The sequence below is a fragment of the Periophthalmus magnuspinnatus genome, chromosome 16 (assembly GCF_009829125.3).
Source record: "Periophthalmus magnuspinnatus isolate fPerMag1 chromosome 16, fPerMag1.2.pri, whole genome shotgun sequence".
NCBI classification, from domain to species: Eukaryota; Metazoa; Chordata; class Actinopteri; order Gobiiformes; family Gobiidae; genus Periophthalmus; species Periophthalmus magnuspinnatus.
In genome coordinates, this window is record NC_047141.1 from 6,463,993 (window position 1) to 6,477,887 (window position 13,895).

A 13,895-nucleotide genomic window follows, 5' to 3' on the forward strand; every position below is an offset into this window, starting at 1 on the left:
ATGTGGCAAATAAGTTATTTTCAAATCCATTGTACTTTGTTGTCTACGTACAAAAATACACAGAATCAATAAAAGAAAATATAAATGGACATAGCTAACATGCTAGGAAGTGGACATGGGTGCACTTTAGGCTTGAAATGTTCGTATTAACCCGCTCTACGTCATCCTGCGGTTCATCTTACGCACTCTCGCTGTTTCGTGGATTTTTTTGCTGCAATTTTACATACTATTTTACAGCGTATGATCGTGCGTTGTGTTCTGCGTCCTGATTGGCTGAGGGACTGTAGACCATTGTCCACGTTCGGTCGACACTACAGCCGAGCGACGCCAAGACGAAGAGGCACGGTCAGAGGAAATGTGAAATACGCGTGAGTCACTATTAATTAAGTAAATGAGAGAGAAATGTGACAAAATGTTAATGCCTGTGTGAGAAAAGTGTATAAAGTGTGTGGTGAGGGGTTTTACAGCTGCAAAACATATAGAATAATTGTAAAAAATAAAGCCTTTTGCGCGATATCTTTAGAACGTAACACCAGCGATAAAAGAGGGACCACTGTATTTCGCTATTGCGTCCGTAAATTAAGACATGAACATTAATAACAGACAAATCAGCTGCCTTCTTTCCCTAAGGTCACTCCCGCTAACATTGGCAACAGATTTGATTGACAGCGTTGCCAAGCACCTGCTCCCTGCTAAACCAGTGATGCGGGCAGGAAGGGGGCGTTACCTTCAACAGCCTCGCTCCCGATTGGCTCTTTGGTTGCTATGATATTCGCAGTCGGAATTCCAAATAGGCCTATGGAACTCACCCAAATTGGCCCCTATACAGTAACAACTTTTTTACTTTTTTTTATTTTTTATGACCATTTAAATATATCCAGTGTGGCTCTTTTGTACGAAGCGCCGCGGTTTCGTAACGGTCCTGACAGGTTCTCAGAGCATGAAACAAAGCAGCGGTGTCTCATACAGCTAAAGCCGACTTCACATAAGAGGATTTGAAAATCTTCTGTTATTTTAACACACAAAGCCGCGAACAGAAAGTCGTTTTGTCGTTTTTTTTATTCAACTTTTTTTAATTAATGGCAGCGATATAATTAAAACTTGATTGCACAGCCTTAATTAAAGTGGTTGAGCGTTATATATGTTTCCCCGGTGCTGTTGATAGTATAAGAATCCCCAGCAGAGGATGACCAATAATCCCACACGTGGCTTTTGTACGGGCCCCAGCTGTTCACCTGTGCACCGCTCTGTCCCGCTCATCCTAATGTGTTTGACGTAACCTTGACCCGCTTCAGCCCCGCCCTCCCCCGGACATCTGTAGCAGGTCACGTGACGGCCCAGTGTAAATCAATATGTCCGACAGCTGGACAGGTGGGGAAGACGAGCGTAGATCCGGTGTCTAATGCATCCTAATGAGATTAAACCAGTGTCTGAACATTAAAGAGCATGTGACAGGTTCGACTACTCATTTACTAAAACGTAGCTAATGTCGTTATATTTAAGATATTACAAAGAAATGTTCTCTTTTTCTTTTTCTATTTTTTTAATTTCGCAAAGGTTTACAATGTTACTTCCTGGTTTGACACATGCAGCAGGTATAACTTATGTAGCGGTAAATACATAACTGTTACCTAGCAACCATAATAAAACCCATTCTGCAAAATCGACTTCCACAGTACTTCAGAAGAGCCTGAACAGTCAGACAGACGCAGCGTACAGTGAGGAGATTTCAATGGCCATGAATATCGGATAATCAGATTGTGAACCCATTAATCGTGTCTTTACAGCGCAAAAAAAAAACATGGGAACTTCAAAAACGCCTGGTGACATGTGTCAGTTGATCCGTGGATTTATAGACCAGCTGTTCATTTTAAATACGGCTGAGAAAATGAGCGTATCGCAACAAATTTAAAGTACCTCAGTCGGTAGAGTGTTTGCGCACTGATCCGAAGGTTGGTGGTTCGAATCCCGCTCTTGACAAAAAAATAAAAATAAATACTTCATTAGTTGGCAGCGCAATTCCTGCTCCCACAGATGAATGCCATTGTTGTGTCCTTGGGCAAGACACTTAACCCACCTCACCCCCAGTGTCTGTGAGCACCGGTGTATGAATGTGTGAATGTTAATGTAAAGCACTTTGAGCACTATATCGTGGTCCACCTTTCGCGGTCTCGATGTTTTGTGAATTTTTTTAGCGCAATTTCTCATGCTTTTTTCACAGTGTATGATCGTGCATCGTGTTCTTTGTCCTGATTGGCTGGGGGACTGTAGACCATCGTCCATCAGTCTCCTCCGTGCCGTGTCTCCTGTACAGTACAGAATGTGTTCAGACAAATTTACATAAACGTTGGATCGCAGTGTGACTCTGAAGTGCTGTATGTTTGCAATTTGTTTTCTCCCCGACAAAACCCACAATGTCGATGAAACGTTCAAAGACGCCTACGAAGGTTTGAACTTTGAGAGTAAACGAGAGAGAAATGTGAGAAAATGTTAACGCCTGTGTGAGAAAAGTGTATAAAGTGTGTGGTGAGGGGTTTTACAGCCAAAAACATATAGAATAACTGTAAAAAATAAAGCTGATACTTCACGGATTTCACCTATTGCGGGTTATTTTTGGAACGTAGCCCCTGCAATAAACGAGGGACCACTGTATATGAAAAAATGACACGTTAAGGTAGTATCTACGTGTGATAGAAGTCATTTATTTGACTCTCTACAGCTCAAATCTAACTGTACATAGCAACAGTACAGAAAATAACAAAAAAAATCCCCACTTATCCAAAGAAAAAGTACACGCTATAAATCCTGACCTGCAAAAATCCCCAATTCCATGTGTCATTTACTGAAGGATAAGTGGATGTAGTGATTACTGTGACGGGCCTGTGAAGGATGTGCTGCTCTGATGAAACAGGTGGTTCAGTGAGTCCATCACATCAAACACAGAGACTCTACTCTATTATAAAGACCCCGGAGTGAAAGGTCTGCTGGGAGTTTGTCAGTGACAGGAAGAGGGACGGCTCAGGCTGGACAAGAGGAACCGGTGTGACATGGACTGAAAATAATGAGATTAATGTGATTCATTTGGGTATTCGGATACAATATATGGAACGTAACAAAGTAAAAGTATTAATTGCTCATTTTATGTATCTGTATGTTTTTAACTTAATGCTTTTAACTTTTACTTCACTACATTTGAGAGCAGTATCTATACATTCTACTCCGCTACGTTTTTGGACTGGAAAGTAAAAGTATTCTTACGTGAGACCTGCTGAAAAGGCTCACAGGTGTATTTTTACTCCAAGTTCCTAGTTTGAGCGAAGAAAATATACAAATAAAAACAGCTAGAAAACAATTTTGTTGATTTCAAGCTTTAAAAATCTCAAAATCTGCGCGAAATACTTTTACTTTTTACTCTTTAAGTGCATTTTTAAGCGGATACGTCAACGCTTTTACTTAAGTAGATTTTCTCATGTGATACTTTTGCTTTTACTTGGGTATTTTTTGCTTTCTGCTTCTACTTAAGTAACAAAATTGAGTTCTAATTCCACCACCGCTGCGTTCAAAACTCACCGAACTTCAATCACAAACACCCAAACTTCCATCAAACAAACTGCACGTTCAAACCTCTGAACTTTCTGAACTCCTAATACCCGAGAAAGCCCTTTGAACGTATATTTTTCCCCGTCGTTCAGCGCTGTAGAGGCTGTCACATTCTGCGTGTGTGTCAGAGGAACAGTGCATGGGCCAGTGGGATAATTCTATATGATTAGCGTAAGCCGACGTGAGCGGGAACGCGTCAATATGTGAGCAGAGGCAGAGGCCCAGGAGAACAAGCAACACGCGACGCTGTCATGTCAGGCTGTGCTTTCTGACGGAGAAGAAGAAAAAGAAGAAGAAGAGTGTGGAGGAAGGTCAAGTGTCACATGGTCAACGGGGTGATGGATTTGTGCATTTATATGTGTCCCATCAGCTGGTCTTGCATTGAAATGTACAGTTACTATTTCAACCTTACAAGTATAATTTCATTGTTTGTTGTCATCGTTGCATCGCGTGATTTTTCATTGCAAAATAAAATCATGTTTCATTAATAAAATCCAATCATCCAAACTTTAAAAACTGGGAGAAACATTCAAATTGTGTAAAAATGAGAAATAAAATACATGTTTTTTGTCTACGCTCGAATGTCCTGAGTTCAAATTCCCTGATTCCTGATTTCAAACATCAGTCAGGAGCATGTTTTGACTTTCTGCTGCTGTGAAATTGCACCATGACAGACTAGAAAGAATAGACAAATAGAAAGAGAGCGTGAATACACTTCTGCCTCCATCAATTCTGGCTCCAGTTCACTTCCTATTGAAAAACTGTGGCCCCTCTCTCTGTAACTGTTACGGTCAGGCTCTTCATTTTGAGCTTGAAAGTTTCGTATTAACCCGCTCTACATGATCTTGGTATTTTTATTTAGCTATTTTGTCTGTAAATCAAGATATAAACATTAATAACGAACAAATCAAATGCCTTCTTTTCCCGAGTTCACTCCAACTAGTATTAGCAATGCTGTCAATCAAACCTGTTGCTAAACGCTCTCTCCCAATTCAGTCTGGCTCTGAATTGGCTCTTTTTGCTGCTACGGTAATTCGGAATTCCAAATATGTAACTTGGCTCCAAATTCACAGCTTTACCCGCTCTAGCCTCGATGAGCTTCATTTTGACGCACTCGCTTAGTCCACTTCTTTATAAGGTCTACGATCACTCTTGAAAATGGCCCATGACAGAGAAAGAAACGTCTGGGAAGCGTCATGCAGTTAGTTTGCATGATTCTCAGCAATGTTTTTCTTTTCTTAGCTGCTAAATGCACAATGTAAAGAGTAGTTGTTAGCGTTAGAGTGATGGCAAAACTCCACTCTGGCCTCTGAAAGTTGTAAAAAGAGCTTATAAACTCATCTCGGCGAATAATTAGGATGGTTGGAATGCATAATAAGTGAGGAATAACTTTGGACCACTGTAAATGGTTTAAAATTAACTAGAACTAAAATCAGGTACAGCACTTCTAACTTCAAACCTTTGAGAGAGACTATTTGACTGTAAATACTGGTTAGACTCCAGCCTATGACATTGGGAGTGGAATAATTCTACATAAAGTTTAATGGAATGTCCAAAGAAAGCTGTGTACCATCAGAGCACTGAGACGCCACAGAGACAGCACAGCCTCAGCCCTGCAGAGAGGCTAACCACTCTGCCACCCCACAGATCTTCATAATGTAAGTCATTAAGATCCAACGCGTGCTCTGTGTTAACACGAGCAGGATCCAGCTGGACCGTGCTCTCCGTCTGACCCTGGGACCATCTGGATGAACAAGCACGCTCATAATCACCACAGCCTCGGCTCCGGACACTTTTAGGAGGCGAGACTTAGATTTGGACTGAGGGTTTCATGAATTTCGGTTAAAATAGTTGACATTTTTCAAGCAAATGCCACTACGTAGAGATAGTATGATTAACCTGGGATGTTACAAAGCGATATTTACCTTCCATACGGAGACAAGTAGGTGATGCTGCCAGGTCAAGCTACAGATTAGATCTATGGAGGCGACCCCACTCGATGTAAGAATGCGTGTGTTATGTCATTTAGAGCATTACAATCCCCTGTGCTTAAAGTGCGCATGACAGGTTAGACCACTGTTTATGACCAAAACACACCATTCTATTTAAGTTTTTGCGAAAAATCCACACTTTTTTTCCCCACTTTTGCCATTTTTGGGATTAAAACTGTATTTCCCGATTGAAAATTATGACATCACACCGCATTGCATAACTGTTACCGAGAAAACATGCTGCCGAAACTCATCTAATGTACACAGAAATTATATTATTTTGCTGAAATCATGTTGTGTCGGTAAAAGATGTTTCTTGTGTAAACTGTGCTGAACTTTTGGGCAGAGTTCTCCCAGTGTGATGTCATCAGTGTGGCACTCCCTGACGGAACCCTCCACTTCCTGTAATTTTCAACATTGTTTCAACTTTTCTTCACAAATTGCTTCTTGATTTGTGTAAAACTTTTTTTTTTTTTTTTTTTTTTGTCTCACCAAAGTCCAAATTAGAGAATCATCCAAACCTGTCAAACACACTTTAAATCAGAGATAGATACATTTAATGTGATTAGACAAAGAAAACACATAAAAAACAAGTGTGGGACGTCTCCACACATAATGTCCCAGTACCAAGGACCAAGACGTTTAAGTCAAAGTGATTTTATGGGTCAAATGTATCATATACTGCAGAAGTACAGTACTGTTTTCACACTATGAGAATGTGCAGTTCCTGAGACTCTACAACAGCAGCAATGTCAACGTTTGTGTGAAAGAGAGTATGGGACGGCAGGGGGACAGAGGGGGACAGAGGGGGACAGAGGGGGACAGAGAGGAGGAGAGAGGAGCAGAGAAAAAGTGAAATATGAGATTCTTTTCACAAATTCACTGTATTTATTGCTTTTTCTACAACTAATCCCACTCCTTTTTGGTGAAATCTGAACAGTTTTAAAAGCCCTTCTGGGGACTGGTGTCTGAGATTTAAATGCTGTGATACCTGCATCAGATTTTCTGCAATAAACTCTTACAGTAAAAAAAAAAATACAAATAAAAAACTTTCCTCCAAGGGCATTTACTAAAAAACTGCAAATGTTTAAGTCTATTAACTAAGAACACAAGCCTAGACTGACAGAAATATGTACGTCCACCCCCCTCAGTGTCCCAGCGTGCACAGCTGTCTGCAGGCCTACCGTCTCTGCCGATGAGGAAGTCCAGGTAGCGGTAGGTGTAGGCCGGTCCCACCCGCGTCTCCACCTGGGGCCTCTTCAGGGTGGAGTAGATCTTCCCCGGACTGTGCTCCTCGGACACAGGCTTCAGCTTCTTCAGACCACAGCCCATGGTCCTCTACGTGTGACGAGCCTGGAAGAGAAGGGACGAGAGGGACAGGAGGGACAAGAGGGAGAGAAGGGACAGGAGGGACAGGAGGGACAAGAGGGAGAGAAGGGACAGGAGGGACAGGAGGGACAAGAGGGAGAGAAGGGACGAGAGGGAGAGAAGAGACGAGAGGGACAACAGGGATGAGAAGGACGAGAGGGACAGGAGGGACAAGAGGGAGAGAAGGGACGAAAGGGACAGGAGGGAGAGAAGGGACGAGGGGGACAAGAGGGAGAGAAGGGACGAGAGGGACAACAGGGAGAGAAGGGACGAGAGGGACAGGAGGGACAAGAGGGAGAGAAGGGACGAGAGGGACAAGAGGGAGAGAAGGGACGAGAGGGACAGGAGGGACAAGAGGGAGAGAAGAGACGAGAGGGACAACAGGGAGAGCAGGGACAAGAGGGAGAGAAGAGACGAGAAGGAGAGAAGTGACAAGATTGACAGAAGGGACAAAAGGGACAAGAGGGACAACAGGGATGAGAGGGATGAGAGGGAGAGAAGGGACGAGAGGGAGAGAAGGGACGAGAGGGAGAAAAGGGACGAGAGGGAGAGAGGGGACGAGAGGGACAACAGGGACAAGAGGGAGAGCAGGGACGAGGGGGAGAGAAGGGACAAGAGGGACAACAGGGACAACAGGGACGAGAAGGAGAGCAGGGACGAGAGAGAGAGAAGGGACAAGAAAGAGGGAGAGAAGGGACAAAAGCGAGAGAAGGGACAAGAGGGACAACAGGGACAATAAGTTAGAGGTGGAGATGCAGTTTGCGGACTGCTGTAAATACTCTAATGAATAAATAAACCTTCAGATCGATCAACATGACGACTTCCAGTTCCAGTTTAAGCGCACACAGCAGTAAATACCATAAAAACACAAGCTCAAGCCACAGTCTCAGTGCAGCTCATGACCCGAGGACGGGGACAGCTCATTGGACGAGCCGGGAGCATGAGTCAGGCCTGAGCGCGGTAATACGACGTGTCTTCTGTAAACAATGTGTGGACTGCAGCGAGACAATGTGAGCCACAGCAAAACATATGAGGAAGAACGCTACCTAAAGGGACGGAAAGAGAGAAAGAGGATGAGAGAAAGGAGTGAGAGAGTGTGAGGGGAGAAAAAGAGAGGAAACAAAGGAGAGGGAAAGAGAAAGAGAGTGTGTGTGTAGCAGGTGACGTTCCATAGTCAGCCTGATTACACTGGCGTTGGCTGGATTGGATGAATGCCCTCCTCCTCCTCCTCCTCCTCCCCCCTTCACCGCTCCATTGTGCCGAGGCTGATTACCAACGGGCCCCGGTCCAGACACTGTGCAGTAAAACCGGGAGAGAGCCAAGCGTGTCCTGCCCAAAGGCACAAAGGTCATACATCTCCAGTATTGTGAGCGTTCATGTTGGGTTTGAAACGTCATTTTAAGTTGTATTTTGGTAACCTGGCCAACAAGATGGATTCTCACGATATCCGGCCCGGTTCCTGGTTCTACGATTTAACCGGTTAGCCAGTGGTTTAGACCAATCACAGAGCGGCGTTGTAGTTTGGGCGGAGTCAAAGGTGAAGCGCACAAATGAACCAAGACAAACATGGTGTCAAGGGACGTACTTCAGCCCATTTTAGGACTATGTGCCTTCACTATGCACTTGACTCAAAAAAAAAAAAGGAAAAAGATTAGAATTAGCACAATTATCAAATCACAAAGGCTGCAGGGTCAGGGTCTAGAGGACTAAAGAGGAGAGTGAGGGGAAATGTGTGGAAGAGAGTGAGAGGTGGAGGGGCGGAGTCTGGAGGAGTAAAGGGGAGGGTGAGGGGGGAGGAGGGATGAAATCTGGAGGACTAAAGGGGGAGTGTGGGCAGGGGTCTTGAGAACTAAAGGGGAGAGTGAGGGGAGAGGTCTGGAGGACTAAAAGGGGGAGTGAGGGGAGAGGTCTGAAGGACTAAAGGGGGGAGTGAGGGGAGACGTCTGGAGGACTAAAGGGGGGAACGAGGGGGAAGAGGGGCGACATTTGGAGGACTAAAGGGGGGAGTGAGGGGAGAGGTCTGAAGGACTAAAGGGGGGAACGAAGGGGAAGAGGGGTGACATCTGGAGGACTAAACGGGAGAGTGAGGGGAGAGGTCTGGAGGACTAAAGGGGAGAGTGAGGGGAGAGGTCTGGAGGACTAAAGGGGGAAAGAGGGGGAACGAGGGGGAAGAGGGGCGACATCTGAAGGACTAAAAGGGGGAGTGAGGGGAGACATCTGGAGGACTAAAGGGGAGAGTGAGGGGAGAGGTCTGAAGGACTAAAGGGGAGCGTGAGGGGAGAGGTCTGGAGGACTAAAGGGGGGAACGAGGGGGACGAGGGGCGACATCTGGAGGACTAAAAGGGGGAGTGAGGGGAGACATCTGGAGCACTAAAGGGGGGAACGAGGGGGAAGAGGGGCGACATTTGGAGGATTAAAGGGGAGAGTGAGGGGTTGGGTAAGGACTGAAAGACTAAAGGGGAGACTGAGTGGAGGGGTGAGGTTTGGAGTCTTAAAGGGGAGAGTAATGAAGCTACTGAAGATTCAGTCAAACTAATATCACTTCATGTGCTCTAAACTTTGCATTATAGTTTTGGACTCTTTCTGCACCAATCCCTGACTAACTATTCAAGGACTAAACCAAGACATAAACCAGGACTATCAGTTATTCGTGCATACTCGGTTGCCTGACCAGTCCGTCCCTTCTACATTCTGTATGAATTCAGAAGGATCTGGAATCGGACCTTAGAGTGCGACAAAGCTCCGCCCTAACTTTGGGCCGTCCAACCACAGTAACTGTATCTAAAATGCAGAAAACATCTTCTCTCCACAATTCAAAATTCAAAACAAAATGTATAACTTCTTTTACCTCAGATAAATAAGAGTTTGGAGCTTTGATTGTTTGTTTTTACCGGAGCATGTCTCTCTGATTGGTCAATCCGCCTGTCAATCACACCTAACTGAAATTAGGGAAACAGGATGTATTCCAGACCACACGTCTTTGTAAAGTTTGGTCAAAGCGTGTGAGGTTTTGGCTGCCCAGGTAACGCATTTGAAACACTTCACTTGCATGTCAACATGACTGAAATCATCCAGTAAATTTGCGCTAAAATGCATAATCTGCCCCACAAAAAGTCAGTTTGTATTTTCATTTCATTAACACTCCCTGTACCAAAATGTTTAAATTACAGTCATTTGGACATAGATCTGGAGTTCAAGAGTGAATATTTAACTTGGAGTATTAACTGCAAAGACATAACATATTTAGATCTGTGCTAAGTCACTCCCCCTTCAGAGCACTATTACAACACAATCAGCTGCATCCCATTAATGAGACTACTGCACATCGCATCAGGTTAGTTAAGTTGTACAGTTTTGTATCATGTTTTTGTGTATTTATGGAGAATTGTTGTGTGGGAGCATTGGCTTGTGGGCGGAGCAATGCACAGAATCTTACAACTAACCATAAGGAGGGTTTGAATCAGGTATGGGAGAGCTAAAATACTCAAACATGCATGGATGACGTCAAAAATGTTTAAGCATGTTTTTGATGAAAGAACTAAAAAAAGGAAAAAGAAGAATAAATTTTGCATGATACCTCCTCTTTAAAGACTTTTTGCCTTCATGGAATCGGAAGGATTCAACACAGCACATAATATAGACTCTATAAAAGAGGAGAAGACGGGTGTCCAGGATGTGACAGGCAGGACATGGTTCCACAGGACTACAATAGACAGAGGAAATGAGAGGGGGGAGGGGGTAGAGGGGGGGAGGAGGAAGAGGAGGAGGAAACGACCAGGCGGCGCTCAGCTAATGAGCAGAGCCCCGAGAATGGAAGAGGTGAGGATCCAGCCGGGGCCAGGAGGAAGCTGGGGCAGCAGGACGGAGGAGAGGAGGGGTGTGTGGAGGGGGGTAGATAACGCACAGGAGGAGAGGCAATTAGAGCATGTCCGTGTAACGCTGCAAAAAAATGTCCCATGAGTAAAACAGACGTGAATTCAGAATATGAGTCTTAGTGTGAGAAATCTGTCCGGTATATATGCATTTAGTCTCAGGATATCAGGCTGATTACACTGACAGAAAAGGTCTACAGGATTGTGCAAAAAAATAAATTAATGAAATAAACTTATGCTTTTGCTTTGAAACGTAATTGGAGAAGTGTGTGTTCTGGATCACAACATACGCATAGATGGCTATACGTACGTTTTTCACAAGACAAAAGTGATCCAGAACACACACTTTTCCAGTACTTCAGACGCAAAAGATATGAGTCTGGTCAACGGTGAATCTCCCCCGAGTTTAGATGGACATGACTGACAGGTGGACACGCGTCTGTATCAAAATAAATATAAATGCGGGGGAAAAAATATGTGCTAGTGAAAAAAATTGTGGATTTCTGCAGAATCAGTGAGTGAATTCATGCATTAAACTGTTAATCTGAGGTGAGGGAAATGTGATTTTGTTCAAAACGATGGGTGACCAATGAGCTCCTTCGTTTAAAAAATAATAATCTCATTGCACAAAGATGTTTGGTTCCGGCTCGAGACGCGACGGAGGGAACGGGGAGCGGACTGATTTCCCTGTGTATAAATAAAACAGAGATGGATTCTGGGTTTGTCATGTGGCTTGAGCTGCACAGGCAAATACTACAAATACTACAAATACTACAAATACTACGAGCACACGGCGACGGGAGGGACGCCCCGTGTGCCCTGCTCACGTGCATCTGAATCATGATCATGAACAGCAAACAGCACGAAATCACAGAGAAGCTTTTAGCCAGTCTTTGGTCAGTCCACCTCTTATTCACGGAACGACTCCACTTCTCCTCCTCGACGTAGCGGAGCAGCGGCTCTACTCCGAGCTCCTACTGTGTGACTCCCTCCTCTCTCTCTTGGGGTTTATTCTACAACAGTTAATACGCACTGTTGTACATGATGACAATTCATGACATAAAGTATGACTGCCAATTTTGCATAATGTAAACTACTGAGAGCCTATTTAGCAGTGCATCACCCCAACACACACACACCACACACTACACACACGCACACACACACACACACACACACACACACAAGTAGCAGACAGATGAAGCTGTCACGCGGACATAGTTCCACTGTCTCTAATGTCCCTGTATGTGTTTGTCTGTGCGTATGTCCCTGTCCGTGTGTGTTTATGTGTGCGTTCGTCTCCCTGCGCGTGCGTCCGACCAGCCCGCCCGTCCCTCCGCGTACAGCGCCACTAATAGACTATTGATTCATGCGCCCTCCGGTCTGTGTTTACATCAGCTCCACTTCATTTTCTCTCGTACATGAGCTTTACTCCATCTTTTATAGTGGCGTGTGTCTCCCAGCGCTTAATGTCAAGTGTAATGGCTTTCAATTGAATAGCAGGCTAATGTGGGCCGCACGAGCTAATGAAGACGAGCAGAGCCGGAGCAGAGCGATGCCACAGTCGCTGCCAGACGCCGCCATCCATCTGAATGTGACTGTATGCCATTATTCCATTGACTTTTTTATCTTCACAATTACGGTCAAAATATTACAATGTGAGCTGTTTAGGGTTGAAAAAGATATCACTAAAAACTGTCAAAACCAAACTCTGTCATGACTGTTCTCGTCAGCATTTCAGATTTTGGCTTAAAGACGCAGTATTTCACTTCTATGGGGTATTATCTGCTAACACATGGCATATTTAGATCACCACGTTACCTTTTATTGTTTTGAAAATGTTAACAATGGATTTCATTTTCCTCTCTACACTCTCCATGCTGAGTCGCTCCCCCTTCAAAGCGCTATCACGACACAACCCGCTTGCTTTCCTCCAATGTAACGGTTTTGTATCGTGTTTTTGCATATTTGCGGAGAATCGTCGTGTGCGAGCGTGGGTGTCGTAGGCTTGTGGGCGGAGCTTTGGACTTGCAAAGGCCTGGGAGAGATCACAATATTACGTAAACATGCATGGATGACATATAAAACGTCTTCAGGCATGTTTTGGATGACGGAACTACAGTATAACTTAGTAGAAAGCTCGAAAAAGTCAATTTTGCAATATACTCCCCTTTTTAATAAATTCAAAGGCGCACTGTGTAACTTTTCTGGGTGATGTAACACGGAGATGGTAGAGCGTTTGTCTGGAATGTTACACAGTACGGCATTAAACTTAAAAAAGCGATGTGAATAACATAGTGAACCTCTTTTTATTGCAATATTCAGACAATATTATGTTAAATCTGAAATGTTTTGACCCAAATGTTTGTATGTATTTGAGCAAATTTTGTCCAGCCCCAGTATAAGCAGCTCTCGAGGTTAAAATTAAACATATATCTCATCTTTAAACACTTGCTGAATCAGATATCGGTCAGTATTGTGTTTAGCTACATAACCGGATGTAATAAAACTATTTATTGGTTGTATTTGGCCCAAAAAGTACTTCTATATTTAGTTACTCGAGAGATAATGACAGATACGTAACACATTTGGATCAGTTTTGTCTTATTTCATTTTTGTTTTACAGAAATAAATGCTATTTTTACACTCTGCCCTCGTATCGGTTGACATCAGCAAATACTTAAAGCTATAATATCAAAATTTATACCAAAACTGAAAAAGCTGGAACTGATCCTTAGTCAAAATAAGTCTAATGTGTACTGTCTGCGTCTAATTATACAGCGTCTTAATGGTCGAGAATTAGGAAACGTGCAGTTGAATGCTAGTTGTTCTGCGCTTTACTTTCACCTTCTGGTCTCTGAGAGTTGCAAAAAGTTCTTATAAACTCATTGCAGTGAGTAATTAGGATGTTCTGAATGCATAAGTTAAGTGAGGAATAACTTTGGACGACCGCAAACTGTTAAAAACTAGTTCCGCTCTGTTTTTCACATTTTTTATACAGTAGAAATCAGTAATTCCCACCTACACTTGTGAGTCACGTTGGTGAGTAAGGACAGTAAGTACA

General features: G+C 43.7%; 1 protein-coding gene across 1 annotated transcript in view; it reads right to left on the reverse strand.

The window, feature by feature from the left end:
- LOC117384111 (raftlin) overlaps window positions 1-13,895 on the reverse strand; it is a 131,447-nt gene that overhangs the window by 93,771 nt on the left and 23,781 nt on the right. The window contains exon 2 of the mRNA XM_055228109.1: window positions 6,776-6,944. Within this exon, the coding sequence (XP_055084084.1) occupies window positions 6,776-6,923 (148 nt within the window). The 5' untranslated portion in view covers window positions 6,924-6,944. The remainder of the gene's footprint in view (window positions 1-6,775; window positions 6,945-13,895) is intronic.